Here is a 19,516-nt window from a genome sequence, read left to right on the forward strand (position 1 = left end):
CTGTGTTCACTTGTTGAGACCTCATATGAAGTACCTTCTCCAGTTCTGGAGACCTCATCTGGGGTACTGTGTCCTCTTGTGGAGGCCTCATCTGAAGTGCTGTGTTCATTTGTTAAGGACTTATCTGGAGTACTGTGTCTACTTGTGTAAGCTTTATCTGAAGTTCTGTCCCCACTTGTGGGGACCTCATTTGGAGTACTGTCTCCAGTTGTGGAGATCTCATCTAGAGTACCGTGTTCACTTGTGGAATGCTCATCTAGAGTACCATGTCTACTTTTGGAGGCCTCATTTGGAGTTATGCCTACAGTTGTAGAGGCCTCTCCTGTTTTGCTGTGTGCAGTTGTGGAGGCCTCAAATAACTCTTTATACTGGAGGCCAAAGTCCCTATAAATATTGTAAGGTAATGCCTCTTTTTGCATGGTTTTTTGAGCCTCGTCTCTGCTAACCAGACCTCAGTGTCAGTGCCTGACCTAAAACATGTATGTTACATTGGCTTATACTCAACTGGTATAAGCTGACTTACCTATAAGTCCCTAGACTATGGGGCCCAGGGTACCAGGGCATGTTAGTTAGAGGATCACCCCAGTGACTGCCGCTCTGGTTGTGCCATCCTGGGTGTGGCAGAGGTAAAACAAGCCTACTTGTCCACCATTTCTGACTGGAAGAGCAGTTTTAAACTGATAACCAGACTTTGCCATTTAACGCTATGACAAAGCCAGACTTCGCCTCGGGATATGTGTAAGTCACCCCTATGACAGGCTTACAGAGTCATAAGGTAGAGTGCAGCATATTTCAAAGGCAGAACATGTATTTGACATGTCCTGACAATAAAAACATAAAACGTTCGGTTTTACTGTGGAAAGACTTGGACACTCCATTGGTGAGTCCAGGGTTACAACCTGATCCACCAGCTGTGCCAAATCCAGAATGGTGTGACCAGAGGTGAGACTCAAGGTATCAAACAACTCATTGCATTAAGTCTGACTTGATTCTCAAGTTGAAATAAATTGTTGCAGCGTGCAACCTTTGTAAATTTTCCGCCTTGTTGCCTTTAGTCTCCTGTGCCCTCAACAGTTGCAGATGGGGACTTGTCTCTAAGATAGCTTTCTGCCCGTCTGGGGAGACGTGCTAACGACTCCCAGGAAATGTTACAATAGAAGCTTGCACAGAAGAGAGGTGCTACCTCCGTCCTGCAGGAAGCCATACGGCTGTTAGCCCAAAAGGCGAGCTTCAAAGGAGAAGCCACTTTTGAAAGGCAAAGGGGAAATACTTTGGAGAGGGGCTGCGCTGATATTAGGTAGACAGGTTGGCACTTGGGAAAGGGAAGGGAACCAGTTGCCAAACTGGTTTTCCAGGGGCATGTAGCCCCCTTGGTAACCACCTCTGGGTTGAGCTAGGGAGCTCTGGATGCCGAGAGAACTGTTCTGCCATGTTGGAAGTGGGCAGAATAGTGTATCCTGGGATAGCCAGATGCATCCTTCCCAGGAAGTGGTCATCAGGAGGGAGGGAGCCTAGGAGACCATTGACCATGTCTACCCTGGAGGCACTCTCTGAGCATAAAAAAGGGGACCCCCGGCTGCACTGACATGGTTCCTACCTGTTAAATCTGGTGGCGAGCAAAGGAGAAGGTAGTGTGCCTGCTGTGTCCTGCTCATGGAGAAGTCATCTCCGGAGCTCAGCGGAAGCAAGAGACTCCAAGGGTCAGTTGGCTGACCTCCTGTTTGCAGCATAGGGACAGTACAGCTGAAGAAGTCTGCTGGGTCAAGTTCACACCACGTCAATCGCCGCTGTGCAGCACCAGAGACCAGGACTCAATGCTCAAAGTTGCACCCGAGTCTGCTGGACCCAGGAGTGTCTTTGGGTGCAGCTTGGTCGCCCAGAAGACTAGTTATCGCACAGGGAAGGATTTGGCGATGACCGAGATAGAAGGCGACTGGAAGCCCAGTGGCGACTGGAGTTCTACCAGGACAGAGAGGACTTCGAGGGACGTTGACCACGTGGCCAGGATGGCCAAACCTTCCCCATGGACTGAGGAGAAGCCACAGAAAGACCCCCGCTGACATCATCACATCCACAGCATTTTTCAGCATCTTCAGCATCCTGTATCCCCTGCATCAGGACCGATTCGATAGGAAACTCCAGAAAAGGATTAAAGTGCCTGGCTGAAGACTGCTTCACCTTCTCAGGTAAGTGTTTCTGAGGACTTCACTTGTCCCATGACTGGCTTCCCGGCGCTTAAAGTAACTCCAATCCACTGCAATGGAACAAGCCAAGGTTTTTGCTCAAAATGTAAGTGTCAAATTAGTTGAACTTGCCAATGCTTGTCACGGTTTGGCAACAAGTGCATATTTACTGTACGTTGTAAAATCTATATCACCGGATCACTCCGGTGTTTTTTTTTGGTTCTGGTATCCAAAAATACATAAATATTCAATCTATTTTTATAAATTGGTGTCATAATTCTTTAGCGTCTGAGCCATTTCAATTGTTTGGTGCTGGTTGAACGCGTGACACTTGCTCTTCTGTGTAAGCCTCGCTGCTCAGAGCCACAGCTGCCCAGGGTTGAGCTCAGGGTTAGACACACAATACCTACTGGTCCTAAAGGGGTTAGTAAGTGTATTACTTGTTAAGGTAGCCCAACCGCACCATTAAATACATTCCAATTCCTCACAGATGTAGACACACTTGAGCTATTTCCTGGTCAGGTGACCAAAGCAAGCGTGATTTAAGCCGCCTGGAGGTAAGCGTGCAGAATGAATGCCCTGGGGAGGCCCAAGGTGTTCTCAGAATCAATTCTTCAATGGCGCTAGGGCATTAGTGTCTAGCATTGGTGATCACATATGTGGTTGAAGCACCCACCACCACCTCCATTGCACCCTATACACCCTTGCGTTGTTTACCTTCTGCGGGTCCAGGTGGGTCTCATTCGTTACTTTCGCCCACGTCACGGTGGCGCGACGAGACTTCGGCACACACTCCAGGAACGTCCCATTACCTTCGGACACAACGATGACCTTTTCTTCTGGTTTCACCTGTATGGGAACTACAGCAAAAAGAGCAATCAGACGCTGTACGTGAGATGCAAACACACACATCAGCACATGAACGCGAGCACCCTCTACACCTCAGAGCTGTTTGCACTCTGTGGGAGGCGCCTCCTCACTGTCATATGATAAAACAGGGTTCTCTCCGTGGTCAGCGGGGTCCCCAGGAGCTGGACAGTGTCTTTCTGCATCACTGGGGCTTCCATCAGTGCAGTGTCCACGTGGACAGGTGGCCTCGTGGGTGGGAGAGGGGGGATTCAGTCTCATGCTCCTCTGCTACAGTGTTTCTTGCTCTCGAAGTGAACCCCCAGGGAGGTGGTGGAATGGTAGGAGAACCCCCTTTTATAATCCACAGGAAGCGGATGTGAATCCTTGGACATTTTGCTCCTTTTTGCAGGTTTTGCACCTGCCAGACCCGAACTTGAAAAAGGTAAAACGCAGGCAGAAGAAGGATTCCTCATTCTGTGGTGTGAGAGACGCTTGTGTCGTCCAGGGCTGTGCGGACAGTTACCTTAATGCAGTTATTATTAATGTAAGCACATTGCTCGGACCTTTCATAGACCCTATTATTAATATTATTAAAGATATTTATAGAGCGCATAGCTGCCCAGAGGCTTCCAAGCGCTAGGAGACTGATACCAGACGGAAGATGGAGGAGGCTTAATAATACTGATGAAACAGCCAGGTTTCCATCGATTTCCGGAAGGCTGCTTCCGCTTCCAGAAATCTAGCTTCGCGTGGGAGAGAATTCCACAGCTTGGGTGTCAGATGGACGAAACATCTACCTCCCATCTGGCTCTCCTAATTCTGTTAGTTTTCAATTGCCGTTTAGAGCAGGATCCGAGGCTTCTGTTTGGGACATGGAGGGTCACCAGGTCTTTGGTTTGACTAGGACCCTTGTTGTGTAAGGCTCTGTGTGTCAGACAGAGCGCCTTGAACTTGATTCTGGCCTCAACTGGGAGCCAGTGAAGAGCTTTTAAATGCTTTCCAACTGGTTCGTTATTGGGACCTTGCTGAGCAGTCTTGCTGCCGCATTCTGGACCACTTGGAGTCTTTTGATGACATATGTTGGTGCCCCTAGAAAGAGTGGATCTCCATAGTCCAAACGTGACGTGATCAGGGAATGGACTGCTGTCTTTCTAAGCTGCACCGGGATACGCTCCAGACCTTTGCAGGGCATTCTGAGTGACCCAAAGCATGTTCCTGCCAATGTTTGGGCTTGGATCTCCACTGTCAGATGCTTATCGAGCCAATGTGTGGCCTTTGTTTTTTCCACCTCTGGGCCCTGTGGGGCCCCCTGACTCCGCCCGCAGGCAGTAAAAGGGCGGAAATGCGAGATTAATGCATGAAAGTTTATGTGTTAAATGGTATTTACGGTGAAAGTAACCCCCGTCCTGTTCATAAAACATGCACTGGTACTGCGCACCCTTTATTGAAATACACCCTGTAAGAGTAGCTAATCCCTGGGACTGCCCCTCTAAGGCATAGTTGCTGTGCACTGTGAGTGGTGGGGGCAAGAACTGTAGCATTACTTGTGGCAACCGTCCCTGTGTCACAGGACGTGCAAGAGGTGTGTTCTTGTCCCATCCCTGTGTTACAGGACGTGCAAGAGGTGTGTTTGTGTCCCATCCCTGTGTCACAGGACGTACAAGAGGTGTGTTCTTGTCCCATCCCTGTGTTACAGGACGTGCAAGAGGTGTGTTCTTGTCCCATCCCTGTGTCACAGGACGTGCAAGAGGTGTGTTCTTGTCCCATCCCTGTGTCACAGGACGTGCAAGAGGTGTGTTCTTGTCCCATCCCTGTGTCACAGGACGTAAAAGAGGTGTGTTCTTGTCCCATCCCTGTGTCACAGGACGTGCAAGAGGTGTGTTCTTGTCCCATCCCTGTGTCACAGGACGTACAAGAGGTGTGTTCTTGTCCCATCCCTGTGTCACAGGACGTACTGTGTTCTTGTCCCATCCCTGTGTCACAGGACGTGCAAGAGGTGTGTTCTTGTCCCATCCCTGTGTCACAGGACGTGCAAGAGGTGTGTTCTTGTCCCATCCCTGTGTTACAGGACGTGCAAGAGGTGTGTTCTTGTCCCATCCCTGTGTTACAGGACGTGCAAGAGGTGTGTTCTTGTCCCATCCCTGTGTCACAGGACGTGCAAGAGGTGTGTTCTTGTCCCATCCCTGTGTCACAGGACGTGCAAGAGGTGTGTTCTTGTCCCATCCCTGTGTTACAGGACGTGCAAGAGGTGTGTTCTTGTCCCATCCCTGTGTCACAGTACGTACAAGAGGTGTGTTCTTGTTCCATCCCTGTGTCACAGGACGTACAAGAGGTGTGTTCTTGTCCCATCCCTGTGTCACAGGACGTGCAAGAGGTGTGTTCTTGTCCCATCCCTGTGTTACAGGACGTACAAGAGGTGTGTTCTTGTTCCATCCCTGTGTTACAGGACGTACAAGAGGTGTGTTCTTGTCCCCATCCCTGTGTCACAGGACGTACAAGAGGTGTGTTCTTGTCCCATCCCTGTGTCACAGGACGTGCAAGAGGTGTGTTCTTGTCCCATCCCTGTGTCACAGGACGTACAAGAGGTGTGTTCTTGTCCCATCCCTGTGTCACAGGACGTACAAGAGGTGTGTTCTTGTCCCATCCCTGTGTCTTCCCATCCCTGTGTTACAGGACGTGCAAGAGGTGTGTTCTTGTCCCATCCCTGTGTCACAGGACGTACAAGAGGTGTGTTCTTCTCCCATCCCTGTGTCACAGGACGTGCAAGAGATGTGTTCTTGTCCCATCCCTGTGTCACAGGACGTGCAAGAGGTGTGTTCTTGTCTCATCCCTGTGTCACAGGACGTACAAGAGGTGTGTTCTTGTCTCATCCCTGTGTCACAGGACGTACAAGAGGTGTGTTCTTGTCCCTATAGGTCACACAGAGAGCTGTCTCTATGTGCAGGCGGTCTGTGGGCGTGTTCACCGGTGTGGTTAGATGTGTGCGCATCGCTCTAAATGTATTTGCCTCAAGGGGTAGCCAGGAGGAAAACAGTTGAAAGGATATTCATCAAATATTGAATTTAATTTAAATCTGTCAACAGCTGCCTACACTGGGCTCATTGGTGGTGGCCCTGAGCAGGCACCTGTCATAAGAGGCAGAGACCGACCGACCCATGTCCTGTTTTTTGCTTTTTCTGGAGATCTGATGGTTGTTAAGAATTCTCACTGAGAGTGAAGTGGAACCCGAGTGGCAGCCGTGGTGGGACAGGAAGGACTTCTGAGTCTAGCTCTGCGCATGCTCGAGGCGCTATTCGAAGAGGGGATATCACAAGAGGCCAAGAAAAAATCCGGGGCTTATTTACAAGGCCCTTGAGCTGCCAGTGCATCACTCTTACCCATGTTCCCCAGTGTCGAGATTTCCAAGTTGCTGTAAATGAATCCTGCAGGTTGCCCAGGGAGGTGGCCAGGTCTGAAGGGATGAGAAGGTCAGAGGGCCATCCATGTGTGCAGCACCATCACCTACTTTTAAGGTCTGGCATTCATTGTTTTCTGGCTTTCATTGAGCTCTCTTCATCCATTGGTCTGTTGTCGTGTCATTCACATTTTTCTTCCGGCCAGTCCAGCATACTGCATGTGGTAAGTGGGTGAGACCACTTCCATCGTTGGCTAACTTCACTGAGAATGATGGCATTTTGCTCTTTCACAAAAAGCACATCCACCCACAAACTACTTCCCTTCACTGACGGGGACTACTATGGCCGAGGGTGCTTTCTAAGACCCAACATTTTTTTTCTTTTAACCACACATGCACACACACACACATACGGCATGACGCATGGTCATGTATGCAGACGCATGGGCTGCCATTTTGGAATTGGTTTTCTATTAAAGAACAGCCATTCCAATATGGTTGCCTGATCAGTGCAGATACATGGTGAATCAAACGTCGTGATGCATGCCTCTGCGTAAAGTCATTCCAAGATGGCTGCCTGATTAGTGCGGATACATGGTGATTCAAACGTCGTGACGCATGCCTCTGCGTAAAGGCATTCCAAGATGGCTGCCTGATCAGTGCGGATACATGGTGATTCAAACGTCGTGACCCATGCCTCTGCGTAAAGTCATTCCAAGATGGCTGCCTGATTAGTGCGGATACATGGTGATTCAAACGTCGTGACACATGCCTCTGTGTAAACGCATTCCAAGGTGGCCAGAATGTCTCGCCTGTGTTGTGATGGCCCTTTTGGCACTTTTTTCATTTGCTTTTCCAGCCCGGCTGACAGCCACGTATAGAATGGCAAACTAAAAGTAAAACAGAAAGCCCATTGGGAGCAAAAAAAGGAAGTGAGCTGCCAGGCGCCTGGAAATAGAAAAGAAAAGAAGAAGAAATAATATATATATATATATATATATTTTTTTTTTTAACAAAAAAAGGGAAATGCACAGGTGTGTATTGGGGAAGAACCAATCAGTGGACGGGTTACAGGGTACTAAATAGAGGATACTAAAAAAATGTGGATCTAGGTCTGGTGGCTCAGTGGACTGAGGCATCCAGTTTAGGGAGCCCTGTGTTTGACCTCACGGTCACAGGTTCAAATCCAGGCGTTTACTTTTATCATTCTGGGGTCAATAAAATGAGTTCTATTGGGGAACAATAAACATTTGCTGTTCGGTGCCAAGATGCCCTTCTGGGTGATGTTATGTTACTAAGAGCTGAGGAATATTCTAGCTGGTGTTTCATCATCACGGGCGCATTTATGATGTTTTGATATTATAAATGCACTTGTCTCTGATACCTCTCGGGGTAATCTTTGTCGCAATGTTTGGAAATGGAACGAAGATCTAGGGCTGAACAGGGTAAAATACCAGTTTTTTCCTTTTTTTTAAAAAAACAATTTTGTTGATGTGGAGAGACATAATTAACAACAATAAAAGAAGTAAAGTGACCTCAGCGCTCGGCGGAAGATAAAGACGGACATTTATGTTCAGACTTGAGGTGCACATGGTGTACCCTGGATCTCTGCACCATGTGCGCTGGGCTGAAGAACCATGCAAAAGCAGGAGAAAGCCCTCAGAAAAACGGGGGGAAGGGGGAGCAGTAAAAAACATAGGGAAAAGCAGGAGAAAATACTCAGAAAAAAGGGAAGGAAGCAAATAAGTGCACAGCACGGGAGAGCTGGGCCTGGGGCATTGTGCCGCATGGTGTACGTGTGTACATAGTACGAATGTACACATGGGGGCTTATTTACAAGCCCCTTGCGCCACTTTTGCGTCACTTTTAACATGGGAAAAGCGACGCATATGTGGCGCAAGGGGCTTGTAAATCTGCCCCATGGTATATACTGCATCACTGCGAAGTACACAATGGAAGTGATGAAACAATTTTCCTTGATTGCTGCCATCCTGTGGTCAAATGAGGAATTACGCTTGTCAACCTGACTGCAGGTGCTTTGTTTTCTTGTAGTATTATTGTACGTTGGTGCCATCCTGCGGTCAAGCTAGGAATTGCGCCTGTGAACGTGACTGCAGAGTGCTTTGTTTATTAGTAGCGGTTAATTACGTTGTATTTGCTGTCAGGCTGGCAGGCGCAATTCCTGACTGGACTGCAGCAAGGTGCAATAATGCTACTGCCAACAATTATCGCAGAAAGCTGCGAGTAGGCTCAACACTGTGATTCCTCTTTCTTACATACAGTGCATCATAGTATAGGAAATAGCTCTGGTGGAATTGTGTACAAGATACATACTGCATCTGTGCACAGCGTGTGCATACTGTCAATCAATCAATCAATCAATTATTTGTAGAGCGCACTACCTACCCATGAGGGTCTCAAGGCGCTGAGGGGAGGGGGGTGCCACTTCTGCTCGAAGAGCCAGGTCTTGCGGAGTCTTCTGAAGGTGAGCAGGTCTTGGGCCTGCCGAAGGTGGGAAGGGAGGGTGTTCCAGGTCTTGGCGGCGAGGAAGGAGAAGGATCTGCCGCCGGAGGTCGTTCGTTGGATGCGGGGGACCGTGGCGAGGGTGAGGCTGGCGGAACGGAGCTGGCGGGTGGGGGTGTAGAAGCTGAGTCTGTTGTTAAGGTAGGCTGGTCCGGTGTTGTGGAGTGCTCAGTGTGCGTGGGTGAGGAGCTTGAAGGTGATCCTCTTGTCGATGGGGAGCCAGTGAAGGTCTCACAGGTGCGGGGTAATGTGGTTGCAGTGAGGGAAGTTGAGGATCAGTCGGGCGGAGGCATTTTGGATGCGTTGCAGTTGTCGCAGGTGTTTGGCCAGGGGCCTTCTCTTGGATTCCGGCTTCTTGGAGGCGTGTTTTTAGTGTGCGGTGGCAGACCGTGTCGAAGGCGGCTGACAGGTCCAGGAGGATGAGGGCTGACGTTTCGCCGTTGTCTAGTTGGCGCCTGATGTCGTCTTTGGCAGCGATGAGGGCTGTCTCGGTGCTGTAGTTTCTTCTGAATCCGGACTGGGACGGGTCTAGGATGTCGTTGTCCTCGAGGTGGCGGGTCAGTTGCATGTTGACGATTTTCTCGATGACCTTCGCCGGGAATGGGAGCAGGGAGATGGGCCGGAAGTTCTTGAGGTCCTTGGGGTCCGCCTTGGACTTCTTGAGAAGGGGGTTGATCTCGGCGTGCCTCCAGCTTTCCGGGAAAGTAGCTGTCTCGAAGGAGATGTTGATGACCTTCTGAAGTTGGGGTGCGATGGCTGCGTCTGCTTTGTTGAATACATGCTGTGGGCAGGGGTCTGGCGGTGCTCCTGAGTGGATGGAGTTCATGACCTTGCGTGTCTCTTCGTCGTTGATGTTGGTTCAGGTAGTCAGGCTGTTGGTGCGGGTGGGGTTCGTCGGGCAGGTGGTGTTCGTCAGGTGGGTGGGATCTGGCATTGTCGGGGTGGTCGGGGTGTTGAAACTGTCGTGGATGTCTATGATCTTGCGGTGAAAGAAGGTGGTCAGCGAGTCGCACAGTTCTTGTGAGGGCGGGATGTCATTGGCGTTGGCGCTAGGGTTGGAGAGTTCCTTCACGATGCTGAAGAGCTCTTTACTGTCGTGTGCATTGTTGTCCAGGTGGGTTTTGAAGGAAGATCGCTTGGCTAATCTGATGAGGTGGTGGTGTCTGCGGGTGGCGTCCTTGTGGGCTGCGTGGCTGTCCGGTGTTCGTTCCTGGAGCCATTTCTTCTCTAGTTTCCAGCATTCTCATTTGGAGGTCTGGAGCTCTTCGGTGAACGAGGTGGCTTTCTTGCTTGTGCGGCTGTTGGAGGGTTTCTTGAGCGGGGCGAGGGTGTTGGCGCAGTCGTTGATCCATTGTCTGAAGTTGTGGGCGGCGGCATCTGGGTCGGTGGGGTCAGTGGGTGGGTTCTGGGTGAGGGTGGTGGTCAGCTGGTCTTCGGTGACTCTGCTCCAGCAGCGGTGGGGCAGCTGTTGGGTGCGGTGGGAAGGTGAAATGGACGCAGTGGTGGTCGGTCCAGTGGGGTTCGGTGGTGTGGTTAAAGGCGACGTGGGTGCTTGTGGAGAAGATGGGGTCAAGCGTGTGGCCGGCGGTGTGGATGGGTTCTGTGACGAGTTGTTTGAGGCCGAGGTTGGCGAGAATGTCAATCAGGGTGGCGGGTCTGGCATCGTTGCTGTTCTCGAGGTGGAAGTTCAGGTCCCCGAGGAGGATGTAGTCTGTGGAGGCAAGTGCGTGGGTGCTGGCGAGGTCGGCGATGGAGTCGCTGAACTGTGCCCGGGGTCCGGGGGGTCTGTAGACGAGTGTTCCTCTGAGGGTGGTGTTGGGGTCGGTGTGGATCCGGAAGTGCAGGTGTTCGGCAGTGCTGAGGGTGTCATCTGAGTGGGTGGAGACCTTGAGGGTGGACTTGTGGACGATGGCTATTCCTCCTCCGATTCCGTTGGACCGGTCCCTGCGGGTGATCTTGTAACCGTCCGGGACGGCTATGGCGATGTCGGGCATCGAGGAGTCGTTCCACCAGGTCTCGGTCAGGAAGGCAACGTCTGGGGCGGAGGTGTCGAGCAGGTCCCAGAGCTCGACGGCATGTTTGCATGCGGAGCGGGTGTTCAGGAGTATGCAGCGGAGGAGGTTGGGTCCTGCCTTTGGAGGTTTGGTGGATCTGTCGCAGGTGAAGCTGCAGGTGCGGCAGGAGAAGGGTCCGTGGTTGCGTTTTGGGGCGGCCTGGAAGCAGCTGTGGTCTCAGCCGGAGTTGAGTGAGTGGAGGGTGCTGGCGTCGTAGCAGCGTCTGGCGTCGTGGTGGTTGCGGGGTCCAGGGGGTCTGGCGCTGGGCGCGGTCCTGGCACTGACGGGCACAGACGGGCTTGCCTCTGGCGTGCCTCCGGCGTGCCAGCGGCGCGGCCGCTCAGCGGCCGCCATTTGAGGCGGGGAGAGAGTGAGGAACAGCTGGGAGGCGGGAGCGGGGCGGCGAATGGACGGTGAGGGGGGCAGGGCCGCAGGGGAGCAGCGGCGGAAAGGAAAAATGCACGAACGATAGAAACAGTGAATTACAGACTAGCGGGGTACAGGGAAAAAATGCACAAAAGGAAAACCAGTGAATTACAGAGCTGAAGGGGCACAGAGAAGCAATGAAATACAGACTAATGGGGCACAGAGAGAAAAGAAAATACACATAGCAGAAAAACAGTGAATTACAGGCTGAAGGGGCGCAGAGTCAATCACAGGCAGACTCGAACTCACGGAATCCGACCTGGCCTGCAGGCACTGTAAGTGTGTACATGGTACACACTGCATCTGTGCACAGTGTTTGCATGGTGTCACTGTGTACGTTGTACACACTGTTTATGAGCACCTCTTGTACATAGTGCGAGTGTGTAATGGTGCACACTACCCAGCTACCCTTTCGAGCAGTGGGTGGCGACGTCACGGTGCCTCAGTCTGGCCCTCACCTCCGTGTTTGAAGCACTCCATCAGGGGGTCTGCGCTTCCACTGACGTCACGAGCGCTGCGCCTGCGAAGAAGAAGAAATCACGTCATTTATTAGTGTCCTTCGTTTATAACAAGTCATCTCTGAGCTGCAAGGAGTCAGACACCATCACACTCCTCAGCGGACACCCCTACAAGGATCCCTAGAGCTGGCCTCTGTGTGCACTTCTTAGCAGGACTCATCAGCTGGTAAATCACGTTACCTTTCTCACGACATGACCTCTAGCTGTTGCGATGGGAGGCGTGCATGTCGGATGCGTTGCTGATATCTGTAGGTTTATTGTGTCCTGCTGCTACATATAGGTTGAGCATACAATCAATTCTCTTTTACATTTAACCTCGTTTTAAAAACTCCATGTCAACTACGTAAAGAAAAACGAAATATTCTGAATTATGAAAGGCACAGAAGCTGGAGTCAAACGGTGGGCTCTTTCTTTGGCGCGGCCACTTGAGCCGCAGTCCAACAAGACTAGGGCAACATTCAGAGGTTGGCAAAAGCGGGCATCTGCCATGCAACATATGGGGTACCGGGGTATTGGATGGGCTGTGTCTGAAACTCCCTGTATCCTCTCCTCCCTTGCAAGGATTGATTTTGTGTCACATGTGTTGGCCTCATCATGGCCAGAGAGGGCGGGGCCTCATCTAAATCATGGTTCCCATGAACATGAAAGCCATTGGTCATGTTGTTACCGGAAGGTTGGTGCCCTCCAGCTGCTGCTCTTGTTCCTGGTTCCGGTGATGCCCACTCTCCCTGACCTGGTAACATGCACTGAACCCAGTGCTTAATTTGAGCCGGTGGTTTCCGATGCTCGACACTGACACTCAGTTGTCAGCACCGGCTCTAGTGACAGTCCACCACATGGTGGCGCTGTCTGTCCAGTGTTGAGATGAACAGAACAACTGTGTTTAATAAATCAATATTTATTAAAAAAAGAATAGTACCTGCTGCTCATACTATTATCATAGCTCTGGGGGCCTTGAATAGTCTGAATTGCCACATTTACAGAAGTGTGATGATTGGTACTTGGGTTTGTACTGTCATCGGCAGTGCTGGCGGGCCAATGGGTGGTGCGAGCTGCGGTGACCTCCTGAAGAGGGCCCCGGCACTTCTTGTTTTACAAACTAAGCACTGTCTGATCCCCGTCTTCAGCCTCAGAGTCAATGGTCGGATGATGCTCCAGTCCCATGAGGTCACCTTAAGTTCCCAAGAACATGTACCTTGGCAGACCTAGATCTAGGAGATGAATTTATATTGACGTAAAGTCCCTAAAGCCGGACCCCATCTTGAACAGGCGGACACTCCATGGGGCATATCAACAAGGCGGCAATACAAATATTTCGCCGCTTTTGCGTCCGTTTTCGGACGAAAAGTGGCGATAATTTTATCACTTTATCAGCAAGGTCACGCTATCGCGTGAATCCTTGCCTTAGCGCCCTTTCCCGTAACGCCCACCTTTGCATCTCTAATGAGATGCAAAGGGGACGTTCCGTCCCAAAATAACTGGAGAAATGTCGCTAACCGACATTTCTCCAATTATCAATGGGAACGCTAACAAGCATAGTGATAAGAAAAGTAGCGCTAACCGTGGTTATCGCTACTTTCCTTACACCTGCTTTTCCTTTGACTAAACAATGTTCGTCAATGGGTGGTGGATTATAGGGCTGAGACCCCCCAGCCCTATCAACAAGGATATCGCCGTTTTCCATGGAACATCGCTGGAAAACCAGCGATGTTCCATGGAAAACATCGCTATCACAGGAATAATTATTGCCATTGCGCTATGCGTTGGTAATACAGCCCTAGCATGGTGATAATTATCTGCGATAGCCGGTGATAAAATTCCTCACGCTAAGGGCGGCCAGCGATAATTATCGCTGCCGATTGTTGATATGGCCCCATGTTCTCTATTTCTGTGCAATCACCGACATGTTTGCCTCTGACGCAGATGCAGTCTGTCCTTCTCTTTCCAAGAACCTGTGAAAGCGGCAAGTCATTCAGACAATGACATCAATGAGGCACCTGACACCACATCAGTCTGGGACAAGTGCCTGTTTGTATTGAGTGGGGTTGTATGGGGCTACAACAACCTGTTTTTTCACAATAAATCGCTGGTGCACTGAACTAAGTTCACTCGTGACACCCGTGGGTGTGAACACAAACCTTGCAGAGCTGAGCCAGGGACTTAGTTTATGCAACAATATTTCAGCCGTACTCTAGCTTGTTGTTGGGTCTGCTTCAGTATCTGGTTTGTAACAGTCACAGGCTTGTTTGTTGGGTCTGCTTCAGTATGTGGCAAAATGGCAAATGTGTGGCAAATACAGGCATTCTTTTTTACCACGCGGTGAAGATGTGGTGGGGGCGCTGCCGCTGCTGACCTCTGCTGGTAGCACCCTCGATGCCACACAAGAGCTCTTCTAGAAGCAGTACCAGGCCGACTGCCTCTTTTAGAGAGTCCCCCCCTCCTCCTTTTCATAATACTTAAAACACTGAGGCAGTGTCTTGCGAAAAGGAGCAATCCACAAATGTGAGCCACTTTTTTAGGGTGCCGGGCCCATTTTGCATCCCAATCCAACCCAGAGTACAGCCCAGCCAAGTTTCCCAGAACCAAGCTCATTAGCTGCCACAATCCCGTTTTTTCTTTGAATTCTGGGACTTCTTGTTTATTCCATTAGAAACCCATGGAATGGAGCGGGACATCGGGCCGTACGGAACTTGGCAACTATGGGAGTACGGAGATGAAAGGTGTATAGGGAGTGACGAGGGTCTATCAACGTGTATAGAAGGTGGACAACGATATAAACGGAAAATGTTATGTACCCACTTGTAAAGGGGCGGCTATAGTTAGAAAGATGTACAGGGTATATGGAGGCATAATGGCAATGCAGGTTGCTGGGGTGATAAGAGGGTGCAGAGCTGCTTGGACATATAATGGAGGCGCACTGAGCTATAAAGGCGTGAAACTAATGATGCAGGAGGTTTACGTGCCCCAAATGAAATGTATACATTGCAAACGCAGGTACTGAATTTTATTAAAAGTGTGAAGACATATGAAGGGGTAGCAGGCGGTACAGGGGTCCCATACCTTTGTGTCTGTCCCACCGCTCTCCTCGTTTCCTTTTCCTTGGGCAGCGGGTGCCAGGATATTAATAGTGCCCCCGCCGCATCAGAGCAAGGTGGATGCCAAGGTGAGATGTCAAGGTTCAACGGTGGGGAGGGTGTGAACCGCAGGTGGGGGCGAGGGCATCGTACCAAAATAGCGGGTCCGCAGGGTGGGTATATAAGGGCCAGCCCGGGGGGACACCCACCTTAGTCTCTGGGTCACCCATCGCCCCTCGCCCCTCGGCCTCCACAGCGCTCCAGGAACTCACCCACCGTAAGTACCGTAAGTACCGTAAGTACCGTAAGTACCCAGTGGACTTGGCAAATGGGGACAGCAAGAACCTGGTGTGGAAGGAAGTGGGGCACCTCGAGTCGCCACACACAAGGGCATTCCGGAGGGAAAGCGGCAAAATGGAGGGTGAAAGGAAAGGGGGAGTCGGAAGTAGAGAGGAAGCGGAAGAGTGACGTAGCACCGGTGCCACGGGCCCTAGTTTAAGAAAGGAAAAAGGTTGACTGCAATTTCAGTAGGAAAATACAACAATAATTGGAGATGAGTGAGGCCCCTGGGTCTCTGGGACCCGGTGCCACTGCACCTGCTGCTCCAGTGAAAACTAGGCCCCAGGAGAAAAAGTGGACAAGGCATAGAAAAGGGGGCTGAAAGGTAAGAGATGGACATTGAGACGGAAATACAAGGGAAAGACTGAGGAAAGTAACTAAAGAAGGAAAGTAAAGCAAGGGGAGAGTTAACGTGATACAGAAAGAGAAGCGACAGGAATACAACAGATAAAAGGAGGAAAGAGGAAGGGCTGCAAAGGAATAAGTGAAAGAAAAGGAAGAAAAAACAACCAAGAGAAGCAATAGAGCAAATGTGTGAGGCAAATGAAACAAGCAAATGGCGCGCGCCAAAAGGAAATAAAATAAGGCGGAGAGAGGCACGCAAGGCTTAATGAGCCTTGACAGAAACCCACGTGGCGGCTGCGTGCGTGAACGCAAGCTTGAGACCAGCAAAAGCCTCTGGTAGCCCTTTCAAAACCACTCACTAAATTTCGTGCAGAGTAGCGCATGCGCTGGCTCAGCGAGACCTAAAAAAATGACAATATTTTGCGCAACCCTCGCTTCACACACAACATTGAAACACAAGTGACACATGTCACATGACAGATCACAATCTTATATCTCAGCATCCTCATGGATTAGTGTGCCACCCTTCAGTAAATGCGCATTGATGCCCTGCCAGGGATTGTAAACACTACACAAATATAACTACAATTCAGTATGTTACAAATTGTTCTTATCCTGCACAATTTCCATAACAATACATCCAGTGCATGTTCACCTCCTCGCCTTCCCCCGCCTCTGCGGCAAGTCACAGCGCCTCCAAACACTCGCACCTCGGACGCTTTTCATAAATCTGGTGGGTGCCTAAGTCCTCAGCCTCTTCTATTCCCCCTCGACTCATCCCCTGAATCTTGAATGTCGAATCTCGAACAGGTCCAGGGTGTTGAGCCTCCACTCAGAAGGACTTCTCAAGACAACCCTAGTGCAAAGGGCCTTACTTCCAGTTCTCATTCTAGCTGTGCCCCTCCCCTGCTTCACCCCTCTCAGTAAGGATGACTGTATGTTACAGCGCCTGGAGGGACTCACCTTTGGAGGTTAGACGCATACCGGCTGCACGAAGCGCCGTCCCAGGTGCAGTACGGATCCCTGGCCAGGCAGCACTCGGCGCACACCTTCCCGTACATCTCGCACTGGTGGACGGCCAGCTGGGAGAGGCCACTACTGGACGCGGCGTAGAGCCAGTACTGGGGAAAGAAACACACAAGATGAGGCCTCCAGAGCCAAGACATACAGAAGGGTTAGTTTGTGCACATGAGATAGTCCGGCACCTTCTGGAGACGTGTTGACCTGTACCCTGGACTGAGAACCTGGCACCTTCTGGAGAAGTGTTGACCTGTGCACTGGACAGAGAACCTGGCTCCTTCTGGAGAAGTGTTGACCTGTGCACTGGACAGAGAACCTGGCACCTTCTGGAGAAGTGTTGACCTGTGCACTGGACAGAGAACCTGTCTCCTTCTGGAGAACGGTTGTTCTGTGCGTTTGACACAGAATCTAGCACCTTCTGGAGATGGGTTGGTCTGTGCACTGGACACAGAATCTAGCACCTTCAGGGGAGATGGGTTGGTCTGTGCACTGGACACAGAATCTAGCACCTTCTGGAGATGGGTTGGTCTGTGCACTTGACACAGAATCTAGCACTTTCTAGAGAAGGACTGGTCTGTGCACTTGACATAGTGTAGCACCATCTACAGATGGGTTGGTCTGAGCTCTGGAAACAGAACCTAGCACCTCATGGAGGATGGTTGGCCTGTGCAATAACAGAATTTAGCAACATCTAGGAAAAGGCTGGGCTAATGATCTGACAGAATCTAGGACCTTCTAGAGAAGTGCTGGCCACCTGTGCCCCTGACAGAATCTAGGACCTTCTAGAGAAGTACTGGCCACCTGTGCCTCTGACAGAATCTAGGACCTTCTAGAGAAGTGCTGGCCACCTGTGCCCCTGACAGAATCTAGGACCTTCTAGAGAAGTACTGGCCACCAGTGCCTCTGACAGAATCTAGGACCTTCTATGGAAGTGCTGGCCACCTGTGCACCTGACAGAATCTAGGACTTTCTCGAGAAGCGCTCGCCGCTTGTGCACCTGACAGAATCAAGTACTTTCTGGAGAAGGAGTGGACTCTTGTGCACCTGACTGCATCGAGTACCTTCTGGAGGAGGACTGGCCTATGCATCCGGCACAGCACCATCCGGAGGAGGACCAGCGTGGAGGAATCTGGAAGGTTTCACTGGAGGCCAGGTCTTTGAAAGGCAGAGAGGGCTGGAGCAGAGTCTGACGTATAAGCATAAGAGGGAGTGACACACGACTGAGTCTACTTCGGACAGTGCCACATTTCTGATCTGCATCCACCAGTCCGACGCACACATGATCCACTCTGCCCAGGTCGTACTACCTCCCCGAAGGTCACCCTGCCTCTGACCATGTGGGGGATTTATTTGTAGGTGCCTGTGGGCTCCTGTAGGATGGGTTGGAGTGCTTCTGGTGGAAATGTGCGAACTACATTTTAAAACCTATTGTGTATACGAATAAAACACCATGAAACCTGGGGCGCCCCATTCCTTGCCACCCTTGAAGGACACTTTCGTCAGCTCTCATGGGATGAACCTTCCAGGGCCTCAATACTAGAAGGAAACTGAGAGAATGCTGACGTCTATGAGATGTTGGTGTTCACCACCTTGTGTGCGCCCGCTCACTCATCTGGGATGCCCTGGTCCCGGTCCCTTCCCATAGGACTGTGAGCCTGTGGCGTGTTGGCCCCGTGTCCACAGCACAGGTTCAGTCGAAGACTAGAGAGGTTCATCGAGTCAGAGCCCGTGAATCGCAGACTGGTAATTTACACCCTTAGCTCACCCTTTTGCACACGTGCTCAAACAATACTGAACCTGATTCAGAAATGCATCGTTAATTGTACATATGTGTCTGGATGAGCATGTCATCCTTTACATCCACCAGGAAGTCACAAAAGGAATCCTGGTGGGCGTAGATGGCTTTACTTCCGTGCATTTCTCTGACATCAGTGTGGAGATTTCTACAGCAATGAATGCCACGCGAGGGGTGGGAAGTGGGAAGAACAAGGGGTGGTTTGTCTTGTACTTCGTGAAACCCCACAAACGTATGTTTCTGAGCATTCACAAACGTCTTGGAATCTTGGAAAAGGTCAGAGATTTACTCAACTCCCAGGATGTGAAGGGGAGTGGATCACGCCCCCGGGTCTGGGGACACTGACACTGTAGAGGAAAGGATTTCTCCACGGAAGAAAAACAAGAGAACTTTTTCACATTTAATTTCACTGTTGATTGTGCAGAATCTACCCAATCAGCTGCTATGGGCACAAATCTGTCTGCAGCCCCTGCAGTGCCTGGACTCCACTGAGACGCGGTTTAGCTGTACACACGCCACCCCTGTAGCTTAGGAGGCCCATGGGCTCAGGGTAAAACACTCCCAAAATGGCTGTAGTGTAGATACTAGGGGCGGGCAATAAATTCTGCTCAGCCTGCGGAGTTGGTGGAGTTTTGGCCAGAGTTCTGGCCAGATTCCGCCAACCGCCACATGGTGGAATTTTTCTTGAAAACAGCTTGCTAACAGTAAGTTGACGAGCGCGAGATAGATTTGGCATCCCCTAGAGTGACTTTTGGTCACTAGGAGGGCATCTGGCGAGATTTCTGGTCGAGACCAATCTATGGTCTGAAAACTGCAGCTCAAGTTAAAAATCTACTCAAGCGGCAGCAAAATCGACTCAAGAAGCAGCGCCCTGTGGCGTGCCATGTGGTGCAGTTTACGCTGATTTTTTGTCATGGAACGAGCTCTTGGTGCTAAAAATCAGTGTGACCAGCGTAAAGTGCCAAATTCTGCCCGTTCACGGAACGCTGTGGAATC

At 50.7% G+C, this 19,516-nt stretch overlaps 1 protein-coding gene across 1 annotated transcript in view; it reads right to left on the minus strand.

The window, feature by feature from the left end:
- The window catches only part of LOC146797257 (semaphorin-3A-like), a 366,005-nt gene that overhangs the window by 41,772 nt on the left and 304,717 nt on the right, over positions 1–19,516 (minus strand). The window contains exons 14-16 of the mRNA XM_085624230.1: positions 16,669–16,826; positions 11,888–11,949; positions 2,901–3,043 (exon numbers count right to left, since the gene is read on the minus strand). Of these exons, the coding sequence (XP_085480356.1) occupies positions 2,901–3,043; positions 11,888–11,949; positions 16,669–16,826 (363 nt within the window). The remainder of the gene's footprint in view (positions 1–2,900; positions 3,044–11,887; positions 11,950–16,668; positions 16,827–19,516) is intronic.

Source organism: Triturus cristatus, chromosome 9, assembly GCF_964204655.1.
Source record: "Triturus cristatus chromosome 9, aTriCri1.1, whole genome shotgun sequence".
In the NCBI taxonomy this organism is placed as follows: Eukaryota; Metazoa; Chordata; class Amphibia; order Caudata; family Salamandridae; genus Triturus; species Triturus cristatus.